Here is a 21,632-nt window from a genome sequence, read left to right on the forward strand (position 1 = left end):
GTAAAAAGGATGTAGGAAAAGTTAAACAAGAGTGGCTTGGATGGAATAGTCATAGTAAAAGTATAGGAATAGTAAAATAAAAGATAGTTATTGGTTTGAATGGATAATCTGCTTAAAAGAAGTGTACTTGACGCTGCTGAGCTTCGCATAACAACATCTGACAGGAAAGAGTTCTACGACAATTAGTCGCCGCCATTAAATAGTTGGACGTAGCCAGAAGAAGAAAGATGGGTTTAAGAATAAGAAGAACCAATTGATCTTTTTTATGTAGACGTAATATAAAATAGTATTTCTGTAGATTGTCAATGTCAAGGATTTGTACGATGTAGAATATGTTTACGTGTGTACCTAATGAAATTGTAAACTGATGTAAAGAGGTAAACAAATTATTTATTGAAAATGGAATAATGTTTCGGAAATCATTATTATTATTGTAAAATACTATTGCTTAACTTGCCGAGTGTAAGGTTTTCAATTGATGCGTGTATGGGGTCATTCACGTTGTCAGGATGGTCGAGTGTAAGGTCACATTTATTATTATACCTTATTGCGTTAGTTTAACACTATAAAAATAAATAAAATTAAAATAAGTTTAAAACCTTTCACTCGAAAAATAACGCTGGCCACATATTAAAATTGGCTGTAACGCTGTATTCGTGATTTAAAAAAAAAAACAATAGTGGACTATGGCGGGAAACGGTAGATGTCAAGGACGATGTTTGTGGAGGTCATGGAATTAATTAAAAATAACTAGCTGGATTCAAGTCTTTTATTGGAGATACCCCCAACACTAAATATAAATTAATATAACTATAAAACAATAAGTATTAAGTTATAATTTATTAACAAAAATGTTAAATTAATTTATCAACCCAACACTAATTAGGTACCAAGTAACGAATGACCTTTTGGGTTTCCCTTATCATTGAAGGTACGAAAAATAATGAGGTTTCCTTAAACTTCAAGGGACAATCATTTCTTAATTTGCACATTTGATGGAAACAAGGTGTTTTCCTACTTATCAAATATGTTAAAGGGAAAATTCGTGCGTGGAAATCAATCGATCGAGTCAATGACAATAAGTTTGAGGTAAAGTCTTTACCGAATATTCGCCAAGTGTCGCGAACGAATAAGTATCGTTTGCAATAAATTAATGTCAATATCACATTATTTCCGGTGCGTGAATTTAATTTAATAATATTTCTACTACTGAAAAGTGGCGAAGCTTGTAAAGTTCGATACGGAAGGTAATAACATCACACCAATTTCTAGGGTGAAACGTTTCGACAGAAGTAGCATCTGAAATCGGTTTCAGGCCCTGCCCTGTAATATGGAGTTGGTCGCCGATGTACAATGTACATGGGCGGCAGTCACCATCGACTGTCTGATGAACTGTAAACTTGTTCACTAGGTAGATATTCCACTCTTATAGAATAAAAACCTTACATGTCAACGATAACAGGCTTTCTTACGTGACAAAATAAAGATAGAGTGATAAATGTATCATGTATCTACAGGCTTCATTTCAAGATGTTTACAATAAATTGGATATACTTGAGTTTGGGGAAATCTTTAAAAACATAAATTTAGTACCTAAGTACTCTAAAAATATCATTACATTGAATGCATAATTATAGAATTTTCACGAGTTTACATTTAAAGGCATAGGTCAAGGAACAAACCAATGTTTTGGTTCGATGAATTGGTTATAAATAATAAACTTGATATACATATATATATGGAGATCGAAGCAATTGTATCAACTGATGTAACAAAATTACATCGAGACCTTCGGCATTTTAGAGATTTACGTGAATATTTACAAAGACTAATCTTATAAGGTATGTGACTGGATCAAATAAATAACGAGAGAATATATAAATTGGAATGGACTTTAGGACTGAAAATAGGAAAAGTAACAGGATTTATGATGAGTGAGTGGCAAAGCTGTGAGCTGAGATGGAATACATTAAATTTATAAAACGCGTTCGATAATAAGCACTGATACGCTGATAGTACGCTGATAGTAAAATAGAGATGGACAAGGGAAACAGACATTATAGGGACATTGCATTGGAATCAAACAGCTTATGACGTTTGTTGATGTCGTTGTTTGCTCATGACGTGAATTGGAGTACGAGCTAAGATAGAGAAATGGTGATATATATACAATGATATCAATGATATTGTATGAAGACCAGAGTTGGAACTTGAAAAATCAATAGAACATAAACAGTCAAAATTGAATGATATAGAAGGGTATCATGGCGCGTGTATGAATATCGGTTATAATATTCTGAGAAATTAGGGAAAGAAGGATTAGTAAAAAGGATGTAGGAAAAGTTAAACAAGAGTGGCTTGGATGGAATAGTCATAGTAAAAGTATAGGAATAGTAAAATAAAAGATAGTTATTGGTTTGAATGGATAATCTGCTTAAAAGAAGTGTACTTGACGCTGCTGAGCTTCGCATAACAACATCTGACAGGAAAGAGTTCTACGACAATTAGTCGCCGCCATTAAATAGTTGGACGTAGCCAGAAGAAGAAAGATGGGTTTAAGAATAAGAAGAACCAATTGATCTTTTTTATGTAGACGTAATATAAAATAGTATTTCTGTAGATTGTCAATGTCAAGGATTTGTACGATGTAGAATATGTTTACGTGTGTACCTAATGAAATTGTAAACTGATGTAAAGAGGTAAACAAATTATTTATTGAAAATGGAATAATGTTTCGGAAATCATTATTATTATTGTAAAATACTATTGCTTAACTTGCCGAGTGTAAGGTTTTCAATTGATGCGTGTATGGGGTCATTCACGTTGTCAGGATGGTCGAGTGTAAGGTCACATTTATTATTATACCTTATTGCGTTAGTTTAACACTATAAAAATAAATAAAATTAAAATAAGTTTAAAACCTTTCACTCGAAAAATAACGCTGGCCACATATTAAAATTGGCTGTAACGCTGTATTCGTGATTTAAAAAAAAAAACAATAGTGGACTATGGCGGGAAACGGTAGATGTCAAGGACGATGTTTGTGGAGGTCATGGAATTAATTAAAAATAACTAGCTGGATTCAAGTCTTTTATTGGAGATACCCCCAACACTAAATATAAATTAATATAACTATAAAACAATAAGTATTAAGTTATAATTTATTAACAAAAATGTTAAATTAATTTATCAACCCAACACTAATTAGGTACCAAGTAACGAATGACCTTTTGGGTTTCCCTTATCATTGAAGGTACGAAAAATAATGAGGTTTCCTTAAACTTCAAGGGACAATCATTTCTTAATTTGCACATTTGATGGAAACAAGGTGTTTTCCTACTTATCAAATATGTTAAAGGGAAAATTCGTGCGTGGAAATCAATCGATCGAGTCAATGACAATAAGTTTGAGGTAAAGTCTTTACCGAATATTCGCCAAGTGTCGCGAACGAATAAGTATCGTTTGCAATAAATTAATGTCAATATCACATTATTTCCGGTGCGTGAATTTAATTTAATAATATTTCTACTACTGAAAAGTGGCGAAGCTTGTAAAGTTCGATACGGAAGGTAATAACATCACACCAATTTCTAGGGTGAAACGTTTCGACAGAAGTAGCATCTGAAATCGGTTTCAGGCCCTGCCCTGTAATATGGAGTTGGTCGCCGATGTACAATGTACATGGGCGGCAGTCACCATCGACTGTCTGATGAACTGTAAACTTGTTCACTAGGTAGATATTCCACTCTTATAGAATAAAAACCTTACATGTCAACGATAACAGGCTTTCTTACGTGACAAAATAAAGATAGAGTGATAAATGTATCATGTATCTACAGGCTTCATTTCAAGATGTTTACAATAAATTGGATATACTTGAGTTTGGGGAAATCTTTAAAAACATAAATTTAGTACCTAAGTACTCTAAAAATATCATTACATTGAATGCATAATTATAGAATTTTCACGAGTTTACATTTAAAGGCATAGGTCAAGGAACAAACCAATGTTTTGGTTCGATGAATTGGTTATAAATAATAAACTTGATATACATATATATATGGAGATCGAAGCAATTGTATCAACTGATGTAACAAAATTACATCGAGACCTTCGGCATTTTAGAGATTTACGTGAATATTTACAAAGACTAATCTTATAAGGTATGTGACTGTTATAAAAATAGGGCTGCAGCTTAGCGATGCTTCTGTCTTTTTATAATAGCGCGGGCGCCTCTAATGAAAATTAAAAACTGTTCTTTAATAATAAAAAATATTGAGCATAACGAGCATAACGTTCCGTAGATTATCATGTGATTCCATATAACTCCCAAGCGTGTAAGTTTGCTCAAGATGTTTCCTACATCGTTAAAGTAAATTATAAATAAACTAAAAGAAATAATAGTGACTAATCGGAAAATCATATGTAATAAGGTATAAGAGCCTCAAAGCTGGAATTTGAAAATGAATAACGAACAGGTATTCTGCAGGTAGTAAATCATGTGACTGGTTTATCTCTGTTTCATATATGTTAGTGGCAAGTAAGTTAGAATGCTAAGAAATGGAAACGAAGCTGTGATCGGCTTCAGGTAGACCATGAACCCCTTGTTTTATATGGCATTGGTTACAGCCTCTCGTCCGCTGTGATCACTTACCACCGGGTAGATCGCATGTTTATTAGCTACTTCAATTTTATAAATACGAACATAACTTAGATGCCCGATGCCCAATGCCTAAGCCTAATAGAAGAAATGAGAAAAATTACGGTATCTACCTTTTAAGAGGGTATCATTAATTCTTTGTTGTGGATTCTCGTCAATCTGTGCAGACCCTTACATTTCCGATGGACGTAAAATTTATTTGCACTGGATTAGTTTTATCAAAATGTCACTACTCCGAGATATGAGTATATTTCTAGAGGAGATAATCTAAACCATATGTAACACGAACAAATGTTGTGTAAATATAGTAAAATGTAATGTGTATTTGCCATTTCAATCCGCTTAAACTAGGGATTCGTCGACAGAATTCGGACGTAGCTGATAATAAGCTCTAGAGGGAAATTCATTGTTATTGTACGAATTACGTACTAATAAAGCTTATTATCATACGTTCGTTAAATATGCTTATTTAACAAATGGTTTTAAAGCAAAACGTTATTTTACAATATAATTGGAACAATTTTGCCGGGTCTTCCACGTGAATGTAGGGAATTACATATAATCTATATATTTATAAGTCGTAATTATTTTAAAGTCGTAATAAAGACGAAGTAATAATACTAATAATTCTAATAATATCCAATTCAAATAATATTAGCTTCCCAAATAATGTCCAATATCAATTCCTAATTTGAGAGTCAAATTTTCATATAAGTCTAATTAGCTTTTTGATTTTTTTTTTTTTCATTTTTAGAAAAGCTTTATTCTGTTCGTTTTCGCTTACAATATTTTTTTATTCCTTCAAAAATTGCAAAGCATCTTTGAATTAGGTAATTAACTTTTTTATTAAGGTTTCATTGCTTTTAGGCTTATTGGAACGTTATAAAATATCAACAATAATATTCAACTAGTTCAGTAAATTACTTAATTTTCAGAAACAAATAATTATTTGCAAGCCCAAATTTCCGTATGAACTTAGAGTATTTACACACCTTGAAAAAACTCACTATTTTGATAATAATCGATTCTTTAATTACATTATGACTCCTGCAATAATATGTCAGCTTAACTCGCAATGGTAAGTCCTAAATGTAGAGCTGTTTTATAATTGTAGAGTAAATAAATCATAAACATAATTTAAATATCACGATATAATCTAATTAATTTCTGACAACATAAACTGTGTACTGAAAAGATTAAGAAGTAGAGACGAGAGCAATTTATAAGATTTACCAAATCTTAAAGATAACATGCGTGTAGATTGTCGCGTTTTATCAAAACAAATTCGACGTTAAAACCTATGCCTACCCTTTATGATCTACTAGTATGTTCACACGAACTCGCCTGGGACGGAAACCATTTTATACTGTATTAAACCTAAAAATCGGCGAATTTCCTGTTTAACTACCATATTTTATATTTCAAAGACCTAACTGAGTAGGTACGCCTCACTGTAGTAGGTTTCTTGCTTATCTTCGCACTCTTCAAAGTAAAATACAGAAGCTTCACAGGTAAATTTCAAACACAACAATTTTTAAGTCTAAACAAAATTATCCTAAAATTAATAAGCTATCACTTAAAAAAATGTGACTTTAACTATTAACTACCTGTTTTTGAAGTGACGTTTGCCACCGGAAGTGCAGCTCAGGACGCAAAAACCGCACCATTTATCGCACCAAACGAAGGGATTTCAGTCTTAATTGCTCAGCAATACCAACACCAAGAATAACCAAAAAAAGCACTATCAACCGCGGACATTTTCAGCGGATTAATTCACAAACACATGACAGCGTCGCGCGACCAATGTGGTGCGTAAACAGAAACGAATTGCCATTGAAAAAGCGTATGAAACAGCGTACAAGCAAGACGAGTGGCGAGTGTATCATTAAACAATGCAGAATCGTTAATAAGTGTTGTTGAATGAATCGCGTGTGTGCGCAGGTGGCGGGTCCGGCGACGTGCGGATTGCTACGCGCGGCGCGCCCCCGAGGACGTACCACTTAACACGATCTTGACACAGAGAACTTGCATAAAGTAATATGTCTTTAGGGTAGGACAATATAATAGAGCCCAACGAAATGTCATAAAACCTACATTCGCTTCAGTTTACTTCCAATATTAAGTTACACTCCCTTCGAACTCAATTAACATAGGTGGGTTCTAAAGATACGATAGGAAGAAAAGACGAAATGATAGTGAAGATTTAACTCTGATGCAAACGTTAACAGTGGAAAGGAAATAATATGTTTACTTAGAGAAAAGGGAACTAATAACTTAATTCTAAGACATTGCGATTACGACCGGACCTTTCAGAACTTAATAAAGGCACAGTATAAGGATTATAGATATTTGTACTGTGATAAAGGTTAGCCGCACATACTTACTCTGGCTATGTACGGAAATGTTCTGCATACTCAGAGTCTTCTTCATGTTCTTGTAATATTCTTGCAAATCTTAAAAAATACAAACACAAATTTTCGGTCCTCGATATTATCATTATCACATATTGTAACGTACTGAACAAATACTTATTATTTTTGTATTCAATTATACTGAGAAAACACTCATTACTTTTCATTTCAGTCTTACATTTTGACTTAATCATCAAAGACTTCGACAGTGATATATACCTATGAAGTCGTCACGTTTTTGGCACATAGAAACAAAAAGTTTTCTCGTATCTTATTAAACTATTTCTTGTATTTTCGAACAATTACCACATCACGCACAAAGTCTAGGGAAAATTTTACAAGATGTAAATTTCTTAGGCGGAGAAAGCTCATTTTAAATTTTTTAGTTGTAATCTTAATCGAGGACGGATCGTTCTAAGGCTATCTGTACACAATGGCTTCCTCTAGGAATTAGTATGTACCTAAGTAGTATGTAGTTGGTACATGATAATCACAGACCCAACAAATACAGTGCTGTGGTGTGTAATATTGAAATATCTTATATATAAAATTCTCGTGTCACAATGTACCGTATATAGTTACCGTGTATAGTTACCGTACTCCTCCGAAACGGCTTTACCGAATTTCACCAAATTTTATATACACCAAATTTTATATGCACATTCAGTAGGTCTGAGAATCGGCTACTATCTATTTTTCATACCCCTAAGTGATAAGGGTGGTTCACCCTTAACATTTTTTTATTTATATGGCAACACAACGTTTGCCGGGTCAGCTAGTTATAAATAAAATCCTTAATTAAAAATACATATTTATAAATATGATTTAGGAATAGGCAATGTAACAGCTACGTATTCAAAACTGATACATCTAATCCATCCAACTTAAAACGAAAACTGTTGTTGTATATCACTATTAGTCTTAGTTGTGGTATACCTACTACTCGTAAAATGTAAGTATATTATCGTGCACGTACATGTTAACTGAAAAATTAAAATAATTTCATGGAACATTTCCATAATATACTTAAATATTTATTTACAATATACTTTTGATAGTTTTCAATCCTGTAAAGCATTGAGGTGTTAAATCTTGAACACATATTTATACAAATTTTAAATATTGAGTGTCATTTTTTCTCCACAATTTCAGAGTGGATTATTGCCAATTATTAGGATTGGCATCGAGCCAAATATAGATCACAGTTTTAAACCTGGCTCAGAAACTCTTGTGTTCATTAGAAACACATGATCCCAGACAGGAATCTTTTTTAATTGACCGATGTAATTAATTTTCATGATATTTCTTTTAATTACTACTTTTTAATGTAATATCTCAATGGTTTCGTAATATACTAATTCAAGAAAACTATAATAGGAAGATAATCCTTAAGATTTAATGTCTTCTATGTGTTGCTAATTGAAACATTATAAAACAAATCGTTAGTTAAGATTCAGCAAATATAAGAAAACAAACTGTTTTCTTACGAATGTTTCTTACTTTGTCATTAGTTATAATGACTATCTAAAATTTAATCCTTATAAGCAATACTATCTTATAGCTCAATAATATAGATGTTTTTCTTTTCTAAATAAACTCGTGGAATTTGCAGCTAAGAAAAAATTTTTGAGATACGCAATTTTACACAGTTTTATAAAAACGGGATACGTTATTCGTCAAATTTAGAATTTGGCCATTCACGTCCACTTTACCAAATTCACCCTGTATACACAAATAGGAAATCGATGCCGTAATAAAATAAACTAAGGTACATGTCTCTTGAAAGATAATACGATTTCCAAGACGTCCGAGCTTGGTATTCTGTTTGCGATTCGGGGAAAAAGGTAATTTGTACATCAAGTATTCTTGTTGAAAAATACTCAAGGCGACCACAATCATGGAGTGTTTTATTAATGTATGTTGTGTTGCTGTGTCGTAGTAAAAAATATAATAGGTATAGGTATAGTAGTAAATTGAACTATGATTATAATTAAATGAATATATAACATAAATACTTTTATTTTATGCTATTATTAAACTTTTAACGTTACATACCGTGATGCGAAATCGATTAAGTAATGTTCTTTACGATACAAATCGTCGATTACCATGACACTGCATCGGATCACTGTACGCTGTGTCACGTTGCGACCTCGTATTTTCGTATATGTGTTAGCCTTAAAGTATTTGACACAATGTGATAACTTCCTTAGAATCGCGATGGTTATTTGGCGAGGTATCAATAGAGATATTAGTGGGATGTACGGTCCCGGCATAGAAAAAAAGCTGTAGGAGGCGGCTGAGGAAACCGGTGCAGACTATCCATGCAAAATAATGCAGCTTAATGACATGTACTTTATTTTATTTCATTTTATATCGGTATATATGCATGTCGGTATATGTATATGGGGTCGCACCGTATCCAATCGTAGTTCAATGGTACACTAACTCTCGTTATGGCATATGATATAGGTACCTACTAACCCAACCTATCTCAATATATTCATATATTAGTTTCGTCGTCATTCATCTACACTAATATTATAAAGAGGAAAACTTTGTTTGTGTGTTTGATTGTAATGAATAGGCTCAAAAAGTACTGGACCGATTTTAAAAGTTCTTTCACCATTCGAAAGCTACATTATCCACGAGTAACATAGGCCATATTTTATATGAAATATATTTGATAAATAGATTTTAAGGCGGTACAAAATTAGCCGGGTCGACTAGTTGCACATAAATACGTATGTTCTTAGCCTATATGTACTGGGAAGATTTGCGTCACAGGACTGTATCCAATCGCGGTCCTATGTCACTTCTAATCGACCTACTTGTGAAACCAAAGTGCTCCGCCAAACTGACTTAGGGAAAAAATGGTATGAAATCAATATTTTCACAAAGAAAATAGTTAAGACAAGGTGATCCTTTGCTCAAAGTAAGCTTATTTAACAATTTATTATTTTTCAAGGCGTGCTATACTCAAGTTCTACAATACCTCTCTTATCTTCTCACAAAATATAATCTACCGGCTATGGAATGAGATTTGTATATTTTACGATACCTGTTACCGATTCACGAAGTCTACTTTCTATTACTCCCGAAATTCAGAATGTGTTTCCTTCTAAGTTCTAATGTAAACTATGTAACTTTAAAATCTGATAAAACGAGAAATGTCTGCACGACTCTGCTGTCGTTGATATGGTATATATTTCCCATACTTCCCATTGGATCACAAGGTTAATTAACAATGATATAGGTATTTTTTTACAAAATTATTAATAGATGTACAAACTCAATGCTTTAACTTTATTATATTTGAAGATATATACAATTATACATATAAGGTAATATAACAAATTATTCATTGATCGACCCTGGTTCGTCTTGCCAAAAATTACTGATTTCATTGAAAGGCGACTGTATTTCCGCGACCTCCGCAGATCTGCTGTCCGCCATCTGAAATTATTATCAAAATCAACGTGGATATGGTTTAAGGACAGTAGTACCTATATAGTAGTATTAGTGTTCCACTGCTGAGCACGGGCTCTCGCACAATGAGAGAAGTAGGTAGGTATATGTCATAGTCCAACCCGTTGGCCAAATGCAAATTGGTCGATTTCACTTAACTCTTAGAACGTTTTTTAAAAAACTCAAGTAGATTTACTTGTGATGATTTTCTTCACTGTTATAGTTACTTTCTAATAAGCACATCACTTTGAAAAATCAGAGGTGTCCGTGTGTGCCTAAAACTCGAACCTCAGACTCCCGGTTAAGATTCAGAGTTCCAACTACTTTATACATCTAAATGTATGTAAACAGATGCCTCTGGGAGCGATTTAAGATAGATTACACCTCGTTACCATCCATCATCCGTTACCATCTCATAAGTTGCTTAAGCCCTTACAAATTAATTAATAAATGTTAGGATGTAAAAATTCTGTAGGAACCTATAGGAATAAAGGCAAAACGATTCCATTAACTAGGCTTTATTGCGCACGTTGATTATAATATAAACCAATAAATAATAGAATCACTGTAGTTTCAAACTATAGTGTTATACTTTTGGGCATACCTTTATACGTTCTCTCGGAAGCAACCCATTTCTTCTGAAAGCGACTAGGGTCACTGGCTTTTGTCGCTTCTCAAATGGTTCAAAGTAACCCTAAAAAATGTAGTTGAATTTGTACAAAACATAAGTCACAATTCTTTAACTAACCCGCTTACAATCAAGGCCTGAATATTTTTATAATAACTTTAAAGAAGTATTTTATACGATCATAGAATAAAACTATTACCTATTACTTATAACAAAAATAGAAAGACATTTGAAAACTTGTATCATTTACCAGTGAAATAGAGTAAAATTTTAGTGGGGTTAACTCCTTTCGAAATAAATTTAACTAAGTAGAGTAGGAAAGTTGACCAATCTAATGCTACATGCAATTTGTGACTTCACGTTTCACTCTCATACGGGCACGAAAAAGACTAAAATGAAATTTTACGGTGAATTTATACAAAAAGTAGGTATACAATGATTGGTTTAAACATCTTTTTTAAACTCACTCTATTAAAATAAGGATCGAATCCAAATGTAAGTGGCTTCGCGAGGCGTGTTAATGAGAAAGGTATCCTCAGCGACACTTGTTTGACCTCATTCTCCCGTGCTCTCTGCAACTGCTGAAGAATTCAATGATTTAAACTCTGTTTACATTCATAGTAATATCAAAATAAGACCTCGTCGGTTACTTTAAAATTTAGTCATTAACAAATAATTAACAGCGAAGTAAATGAGGTTTTACAAAGTATCTAACACTATTCATTAAACATCTCATTAAAATATTTTAAAATGCTTTGCCGTCAGAGTCAACCACGAATAACTTTACGAATTTGAAGCCTAGAGTTTGTTAAATCGTCATTCACCCTACATCAGAACGTTGAAATAAAAATATGAACACAACATGATACAGACATAACAAAATCAATAGGTTATAAACGGTTATTCATTATAATAGAATATAATAAAATATTGTTTATTGTTCATTTTATACTCGTACATCATTGCATGCCAAATAGTAAGTGCCTCAAGATGCTTCAAACAAGGAGATTAAATATTCGATGAAACGCTGGCAGAATAGACAAGAGCCTATATTAAAAATCCTAAGGCCATTTCAAGAAAAGTTCCACCACTTATCAACTGAAATTATAGTAATAAACAAACAAAACACTGCATTAAAATACAGTTGATAATTGTATAAAACTACCATTACGAAGTAACATAATTTTCCATGCCCTTGAAACAATAAGCTTTGCAATCACGAAAGCTGTGCAAAAACGTAATGTATAAAGAAACGGGTGACAGTCAGAGATATCGTTGCAAGTTAGGTAGATAATATTGATGTTTCAGGACTTACTAGTGAAGGAGGACGATAAATCCAAACTGGGTTGAGGTTCGGACTATCACCCCATGAATCCGTACTGACGTAATCTGAAGTAGACTTCAGCGTGGATCTCTGTGGCACGTCCTTTAGTGGTTCTTTTGTCGCTAAAATAACGTAAAACGATGAGATTAATCTTTACAAGGTTTGCTTGAAGAAAATTATTTGTACATACATATAGTACGTACTTTCGCCTCGAATAAGTCTTAACATCGTAAACAGAACTAATAATGTTAATAAATTAGCAAACATCTTTCCGAAACACTCTTCAGCTCACTGTGTCTAACAACGAATGGCACTCGTCGCAGCAAGACATAAACGTATTGAAATTGAAACGTAGGTATGTACTTGAACATTTCTGTGAAAAAAATATATTTACCTCCACATGGTGCCACTGAAACGCGTTGTAAAGTGAGATGTTGGTGTTCATTCAACACGATTCGTAGAAGCAAACAAACCTCGACGATCATTTCCACTGCCTGTCGTCCAGCGACTGAAAAACAAATAACTACATGGTTGTATGATACCTACTAAGACAATATGATTACATATTAGATATTCAATTTTGTTGATCATTATTGTTTACATCTAGAAGGCATACAATGCAGCGATGATATGAACAATGATATAATTATTGTTAGAATCGAAACTGTGTTTATTTATTCAATAGACAACGTTCATGAATTGAATAAAATTATGTTCACACAAGTGGCACCAGAATATTTGGGCAAATAGTAACCACCTGTAAAGTACCTACTTACTACGTTACTTTATTCATAATTATTGAACGACGATTAAATCATCAATGTTTGGTGGTAGGTATATTTATTTAAGTGCAGCAGCATAGCGAATCGTAAGCAAGTAATTTTCACTCCGCTTTATGTTTGTATAAGATTACATACTTACACTTATTTTTTGGCTTTATACAATATTTTTGTCTGTCTTTTGTACATAAAATTCAAGACACGTAATGCATGTAGGGAAATGTTGCAACGTTTTGGCCATGACGTCACAACCTAGATTCTTAGGATCTAAAATATATTTTTAAAAGAAGTAAATAGTACCTTTGTGCTTTTCAAATGGGCAGGTATATCAACAACTTACCTAATAATAATGAAGTAGTTTACTATTATAATTATTACATACTTACGTCTATAAAGTGCATCTTCGTCTTAACACAGTTAAGGAGTTTTGTTATTGATCGATACAGCTGTGTCACGTATCCAAAACATATGTTGAAACAAGAGCATTTAACCAGTATTTAAATCACCAGTAGGTACCTATCATTTTATTCCAGGTCAACTGAGTCCATATCTGACTTCCTGAAAATCCCCAAAACGCTTAAATAGTAGATTTAACACGCTTTTATTAGCTTGGGTAGTGTATGTATGTAGGTATGTGGGTAACTAAGTAATGGAATCTTTGAACACGATTTCTATTCACTTTGAACGTTAAGTTTAATGCAAAATTTTGAAGAATTTTTGAAAACCAATGACAATAATTTTAATAATTTTGTACCATTGTCCTTATCGACATGCTCAGGATTAAAGTTTTCGAGGCGATATTGTTTCGAGCGCCTTAGAGAAAGTTCATCGCATAATTTATTACAACAACAATTATTACTTTTTAGTTTCTATAACTGTTATAGCGTGATTTTTAGTTTTGAAAAATAATGTTATTTTTATATAACCTATAACTATTTCCCTATAACTCAAATTTTCTGAAACATATCTATAATGCCTCTTGTAGATCTTGTAGAATGATTTTTAGGATTCCGTACTCAAAGGGTAAAACGGAACCCTCCGCTGTCTGTTGGTGTGCCACAGGCCTCTTATCTTTTGAACCGTAATAGATAGACACTTGATTTTTTTACAGGGGATGCATAATGGTGGCTGCTATAAACCCAAATACTAAAAATTAATAAAATAAATATTATTAAAAAAAACTTTGGCGTTTGGTGTTGAAGCTTTGGGTCCATGGGTTCCGGATGCTTGGCAGTTGTTTAAACAGCTGTCAACTCGTTTGGTCGATGTATCAGGGGACCCGAGAGCTGATAGCATGCTGATAGCAATTCAGAGAGGAAATGCTGCCAGCGTCTTGGGAACTTTGCCCAAAGACAGTGATGGTGACAATATTTTATGGTAGTGTTTTTGTTTTTATATTTTTGTTTTTCAATTTTTTTTATATGTAAATTTTGTAAATAAGTTATTTTATATTTATGGATTAATTTATTATTTTCTAATTTTCTTTAAGTTTAATTATATAATATTTTTCAGTTAATAAATATACCTAAGAAAAAAGGTAAACACATAGATATATCATCCTACTGACGTACCTACGTTAGTATAATATATCTATGGGTAAACATCTTCAGTGCTGTCATTATTTCAATTTGTAATGAGACTGTTAATGCTGTTCTTAAATTTTGTGGCCCTTCTTAATATTTTCGTACAAGTTAAAGCGAAATCGACAATGCTTACGAAGTACGAAAAAAAAGGAGATAAATTAATTCTAAAGCCCGTCGAATTAATTGATTTGATATTGGAAGAACGTCTGCGAAAAGAAATACCGTCAGTCGAGCAGTATCATGAGGCTGGTGGCAAATTGACCAATAGCATATTACCCATAGAGGAGGCCACGGAAACAGGTAGTTTTAATGCCAAGTAACTATAAGCGGATATTACATATAAGTGTAGGTACCTATATTATAAGTTACATAACGAAGTAGTTGAATCTGAATTAGGTAGGTAAATCCTTTTCAGAAGATGAGATCCTTTTTTAATAAGGCAATTATATTTATTTATATGCATGTAGTTCCGGGACCACAATAGGGGTGCGGTATCCTCTGCCTGTCATAAAAGGCGACTGAAAGGAGGCTTCCGGGGTTGCGGGTGGCAGAAGTGAAAAATGATTCCGGGAAATACAACGGTATGTAAGGTTGCATTCCGTCGTACGCACCACTGTTTAGTGAACGTCATCCTTACCTACGCGGAGTCCGACGGGGCAACGCGCCACGAGGACGGCCTTTGGCCCTTTAGGGGTGTTAATACGTTAAGAATTAACCTAACCCCGTGTCGCTCCCACGGAACAGGGTACCTTTTGAAGGTTTCCCCCTCGTAAACAAAAAAAGGTATATTTTATTCCTGCTTAGGAGCAAATACGGACAGACTCGTTTGATTGTAACCGTAACCGTGGCGCTTAAGTAACCGCACAAAACTGCAGTCTCGTGGGTTTTGAAACAAAAAAAACGCTCCTAAGTTGTTCTATTAACGGTTTTTAGTGTTCACCACCAGCAACATCGAGCATGGCGTCGATTCGCGCAAGATGTGGAGCAGATGGAGCAAATGGGGCGAGTGTTCAGCTACATGCGGCGCGGGTAGCACGGTCCGGCGGCGGCTATGCGTAGCGGGGCGGTGCGCACGCGGCGAGCGCGAGGAGCAACGCCGCCCGTGTGTCCGCCCGCCGTGCGCTGCGACGGATAACATTGAGCAACGCGATCTCGACTAAGAAGATATAAAAAAAATGATAAAAACTTTTATTTTAATTTTTTTTATAATATGGGCGTAGCAGACGGGCATGCGGTCCACCTGATGGTAAGTGACTACTGCCGCCCATGGACATCTATAATCAACCCTAGATAGGATTTGATATTCCTACCAGATGTCAGCCACAGATGCGCCGCTACCCCTGCGGGCGAAGCTGGAACGCCTCAGAAAAGTATGTCCCCCTTACCACACCTTCAAACCAGAACACAGCGCTTAAGGCTGCTGTTATGAGAAATAGGTGGTGGTGGTGCCACCGGAGTCGAACCACAAAGGGTTCCACCACCTCCATCTCACTTATTATATAATTGAGGTAGCAAATGACTAGTCAGTTCACCTTATGGTATGTGGGATTTGGCGCCCATGGATATCTTTAATGGTCTGTGGTGTATTACCGCCTCCAAGGACTTTAGCTACGTACAAGTATATTTGCCTTATTAAACTAGTATAACATAGAAGAACTTGAGCACTGATGTGTCTCAGATCTGTCTTTGATCTTGATTAGTTATCTTAGTTTGTTATTGATATCGATTACCTTCGCCCGCCACATGTTGATTTTTTTAATAATGGATCTAAGAATATCGACCCATCCTTAAACAAAATGGTCCACGTTAGAATTGGCTTCGTGGAACATCATTGTTATAAACTGTCAGAACCTAATAAGCAGTGAAAATGGAATTGAACTATAGAAATAATTAAAACATCTTAACGCCATGAGGATTTTGTAATAAAAATATCGGTATCTATCTTTTTAATAAAGATAAATTTTACTCACTAATATGTTATTGAGGCTATTGTTTCATTTTAAATTTACATATCTACTTCTCTCTATATTTATTGTGTATTTAAGCACAAACACTGTTTCTAATAGTTTTGTAATGTCTTCTTATGAAATACAAAATATATATTTGATTAATTTGAAAAATGGGGAGCTGATCAATAAAACAACAATATTATTTTTTCAATATATTAACAGCCGTGTATTGACAATCACCGCACATGCAACGGGACAAGATACCAGGATTACAATCAGTAATATCTATACAAGAAGCTTAAAGTAACAAACGGGATAATACTACGAAAATCAGACACGGTTTTAAACCACATAGTACCTACTAATCTCATGATTATTCCATTCGCATTAACTACCTTTGTTGTTTAACGTATTAACGTATCCTTTGTATGTCAGTTATGTGTCTAGAAACCTTCAAAAGAAACATAATTTTCCTTTAAGCGAGCTTTGCTTATTGTACAAGTCCAGCGTGCATGCAACTGCAGTCTTATTATGACTCGACAATTACATTACTCGTGTACTATAAAGGAATTGCAATTTGTAAGTATTATAGTATTTTTATTGGTACACATATATATAATTATCTCCTCTTACCACTTTATACATTTTTTGAGTCACGAATTCTCTGTAGTTTCAGTACAGGCTATTCCATCATTGATTTGTAACTGATGTATGATGTATGTGAACGGTTTTATTTTTATTTTTTTGATATCAACATATCTTTCCTTTTCTCCACTCAAATCATACTATGGACAACTGATTTCTTTCCCATCCAATAGTAGATTGGGGCTACTAAACGTATAAATAAGAATAGTCGTTCGTAACTAGGAGACATCCGTTTTATAACATAATGTCAATTCCGCCCTGGCTAGGTGTAAGAAGTAAGTAGTTTATCACTCCTTAAAAATATGTCTATTGTTATGTGAAAGCCAGTTCAAAAACATTACATACAATTTTTAAGAAAAACGAGAGTTGCATAATGGGCACTTACGGATGACTCCCAGGATGAACTAAGAAATATAGATTTCATTGCATGTGCATTTTTTCACTTTTAACTTTTCCGTTCCCATTGAGGACACTTTTTATAAATTATTATTATAATCTGATAATATATTTAATAGAAATCGTAAAATGACAATTAAATATGATAATAATTTATTTGGATTAAATATCTAAATACTGATTTGTAGGTCTTACTAAATATGTTATATGAGGCAAAACTATGTCTATTCGAATAATAATGTACAAATACATGGTTAGATAAAATTATCATATTATAAAATACAATCAAAAGCGCAACATTACATCTTTTGGTTTCTTTACGTCCTAGGAATAATGTTAATAGACTACGATTAATCAAACATTTCAAACATATTGTCATCGTTCATGGTAAAACCATAATAAAGCTGGGTTCACACGGTATTCTAGTGCATTTTTTGTGTTCGTTCAAGTCAATCGACGCAGTTAACGCGATTTTCTTAATAATCAGCGTGTTAAGCGGTGTAAAATACAGGCTTGTGGGCGTAAATTTTTGAAGTTACTTGTTTTGGTAGCAAAAAATCATTTTACAATAGCGATAACCGAAATCGGCACTATCATTTTGTAATCCTGTTTTGTTCTGTTTCACTTCTTGCGTGAGTAACGTACACTTTTTATAATTTTAAAAACGTACAACAAAATAAAGTGCAGCTTCTTACGTGTCATACTTTTTTGCAGTACAATAACCTTGTGAATGGTGCCGTAAAAAACGTGCAGTATAAAGCCGTGTGAACCGAACGTTAGTTTAACGTACCAGGTATTGCCATTGTTCGTATTGAAATATAAGACCAAATTTGTACATCGTAATTTTTGACACGTACAAATTTTCACATTAGGCCAAAAAAGCTATTGTTGAAAAATTTATGGAAAATTTAACAATGACAATTTTACCGGAACACATTGCTCTCTCTGATTTATTACTGTTCTAATAATACATACTTATAAAAACTAATGAAATGCGAAATTTATTATATAATTCAATAGTAATTATATTCGTAAACAGAATATTTTTTCCACTTAAAATCGTCAAAACTAGTTTTATTTGTATATATAATATCTAATTATGTTGGTAACCTTCGGATATTAAAAATAGAATGTTAACAATGTTGATAATAAATGTGTCTCAATAATGAACGGCATTCCCATTCTTACACTTATGTGGTATAACTTATATATTTCTAATATATGATTGATTTAAAACATTACTTAACGATTGGCTAAACTGCACAAAAACATTTGAATATATCTACTTTCAATGTTCGTTACCATAAAGCACTATTCGGACAAATGGATTGTAATCAGTATAACCTCAGAACAATAACTAAAGATATGACTTAGTGTGCAGGGACTGTACATCTCATACCTTTTATTGTTGTTCTGAAATCATAACCTAACCTAGTGTGGGTATTCACACACAAACATTTAAACGGAACATTACATACATCAACACACAGAGTTTAAACATTCACAAGTTACTACATATAATCAGCGGTGTCTCACTCAACAAGTGCCGTGTTTGCAAGTCAGAAATACGGAAGTTATTTTAGTACATGTTCCAAACATATATTGCAGAATATTCTATTGTGCAAATCGATTTGAATTACAATAGGTTAGAAATAACAATGGAATTTTTAATACTTCAAATCACACAGTGATTTTAGACAAAACCGGCAATCTGCAGATTACCAAATATCCTCAACGTATATTGAAATTAAAGTGTTAAAAGAGCGATAAAAGATATTCTTTGCTGTTTAATTAAAATATTAATATTCTGTTTGTAAAATTTAGATATATAAATAATTGATGTTATTTTGACTAAACTATTCATAATCGCATCTTTATTACACTGTAACGTATTTATACCAGGTAATCTATAAATCGCCAAGTTTTGGATCAACACATACCTAATGATATATTATATATATTCATAAACGCTATAATACAAGTGAACACTCACAAGAATAATATAATAAGAAGAATCCTAATATAAAATAATCACACTTATAGAAATCACATAAAATACGACATATATTTTGGAAAAGTTACATTAGTTTGCATGGCCACAAATTTCTTGTTAATCAGAATTAGTTTTAGTTTTAAGTCTTAAATGGTACATAGGGTAGTATTATAAACTCTTATGTTATATGGCTAGATAGAGGGTCAAACTCGTGAAAACTTAAAAAACAAACTAGAACTCGACGGTTTTGCATTTCTGCCGTTTGCTCATAAAACTTACGCGCCTAGTTTGAAAGTATACGTATACTTTCAAACTAGGCGCAAATACGTACAAATATAATAAAAAAAATTTGGTAGGTCTATCTTCGGTTTAGTAAGTGAATACCATCATAAAGGTAGTCATGCGCTCCGCAAAGTTAGAACAAGTCGCGTACAAGAATGTTTAATTCGTTGTGGATACGAAGGTCCTTTACAGTGTACGACACGAAGACAATATCGAATACAATTAGATCACAACATCGAAAATTACGATAGAGACAGAAACATAGTTTGTCAAAAGCGATCCGTATACTCCAAATGTTTACTTGACCATGTTAGCTCACTTTGCCTGCAAATAGGTAAAGGTATGATATCATAGCAGATACTTTTCAAACATAGCATCGAGTATTAACGTTACCTTTATTTATTGGATTTTGATTGTGTTTAGAGAATAGAATTACCGAAAATTCTTTGATAGATTGAATATAATAAAAACAGGTATTACTCGATGCTGATTTTAAATATACATACAGTACAGTTGGGAAACAGTGATTTTGTTCGAAATGAATTACATTGATTTTGTAACTATAAATATTTGAAAGATTAATGAATGAATGAAAGAACTAATAAATTAACTTGGTTCAGATCAAAAGTCTGAGATTATACCGTAATTTTTTTAAGTACTTATACAGTGATGGAATATTGCAAAAACCTACACGCCAGAGTTTTCTAAAAAAAAGTCAATTCAAATTATCTATACTTCTTACTCTGAGGAGTCCCGTGCCCGTGGGTCAGTAATGGCTTGTAGATGAAGAATGATAAATTAAGTATGTGCCCTCATGAAGAAAAACTAAATCGCGCTCAAGTCTCCGAAACCTATTTCCGAAATAATATTTTTATCTACGTCTAAACAGTCTTTGAGAAAATGTAACTGTGATTCTGAAAATGTCCAAGAAATTAGGAAATTTACGCCGTGGCGCAATGAGACATGACTTCTAAAGAATTCGGATTAAACCTTACATTTCAATAGGTTATCTTTTTTTAAGTTTCTATTTGCTCTGAAGTTGCAACTTTGTTCAAGAAACCCAGTGGTACATTGGTAGCTGCCATATTTTTTTAAAATTAAATCGGCAATACTCGACATAACTTCAAGCTTACTAGAAGTTTGGTCGGTAGGTTTGTTTCATAGATACCATATCCAACTACGATTCTGATCTATTTAACTGTCATATTACTCTTGAATGATAAATCGATTATATTTTGCAGAAATTAGTAATTTGCATAGAGATATTGTTCACAAAATTCGGTAAAGTTACTTTCGTAGAACACGCACGGAAGAATAGTTTTTAGATGAACAATTTTTTGATTCAGTTTTTACTCTCATTTAACCAAAAAATATTGTGCACATAAACAGACTACAATAAAAACAATTCACTACACATTTACAACTCATACACATCACTAGATCACAGAAAATACAAAAAATACTATCAATAAGTTCTAGATATAAAGTTAAAATAAGAAAGACTTAGTAAAGGA

General features: G+C 33.2%; 3 protein-coding genes across 6 annotated transcripts in view; 1 reads left to right on the top strand and 2 right to left on the bottom strand.

The window, feature by feature from the left end:
* Positions 1-7,183, bottom strand: part of Ae2 (anion exchange protein Ae2) — a 105,068-nt gene extending 97,885 nt beyond the window's left edge. The window contains exon 1 of one of the 2 annotated variants that reach the window (XM_073074876.1): positions 7,045-7,183. The gene's annotated coding sequence lies outside the window, so the exon portion shown is untranslated. The remainder of the gene's footprint in view (positions 1-7,044) is intronic. The other variant, XM_073074879.1, reaches the window with a different exon arrangement.
* A 3,183-nt stretch (positions 7,184-10,366) lies between these two features.
* LOC140743120 (uncharacterized) lies at positions 10,367-12,999 on the bottom strand. Of its 3 annotated transcripts, none has more exons than XM_073074178.1 (5): positions 12,886-12,999; positions 12,483-12,613; positions 11,635-11,745; positions 11,144-11,233; positions 10,367-10,527 (listed from the first exon to the last, which is right to left on the bottom strand). In XM_073074178.1, the coding sequence occupies exons 1-5, from the start codon at positions 12,974-12,976 to the stop codon at positions 10,429-10,431; spliced, it is 522 nt and encodes a 173-aa protein (XP_072930279.1). In that variant the 5' UTR covers positions 12,977-12,999; the 3' UTR covers positions 10,367-10,428. The 3 variants fall into 3 exon arrangements, with proteins under 3 accessions (XP_072930279.1, XP_072930278.1, XP_072930280.1); XM_073074177.1 differs by having other exon boundaries at positions 11,635-11,748; XM_073074179.1 differs by lacking the exon at positions 12,886-12,999 and adding an exon at positions 12,695-12,831 and having other exon boundaries at positions 11,635-11,748.
* Positions 13,000-14,880: 1,881 nt separating this feature from the next.
* Positions 14,881-16,169, top strand: LOC140743121 (uncharacterized). The gene is made up of 2 exons (XM_073074180.1): positions 14,881-15,153; positions 15,787-16,169. Exons 1-2 carry the CDS (start codon positions 14,904-14,906, stop codon positions 16,011-16,013), a joined length of 477 nt encoding a protein of 158 aa, XP_072930281.1. The 5' UTR covers positions 14,881-14,903; the 3' UTR covers positions 16,014-16,169.
* The last annotated feature ends 5,463 nt before the right edge of the window (positions 16,170-21,632 follow it).

Source organism: Epargyreus clarus, unplaced genomic scaffold, assembly GCF_041222505.1.
Source record: "Epargyreus clarus isolate Ecla_fem2 unplaced genomic scaffold, WU_Ecla_fem_2.2 ptg000007l, whole genome shotgun sequence".
In the NCBI taxonomy this organism is placed as follows: domain Eukaryota; kingdom Metazoa; phylum Arthropoda; class Insecta; order Lepidoptera; family Hesperiidae; genus Epargyreus; species Epargyreus clarus.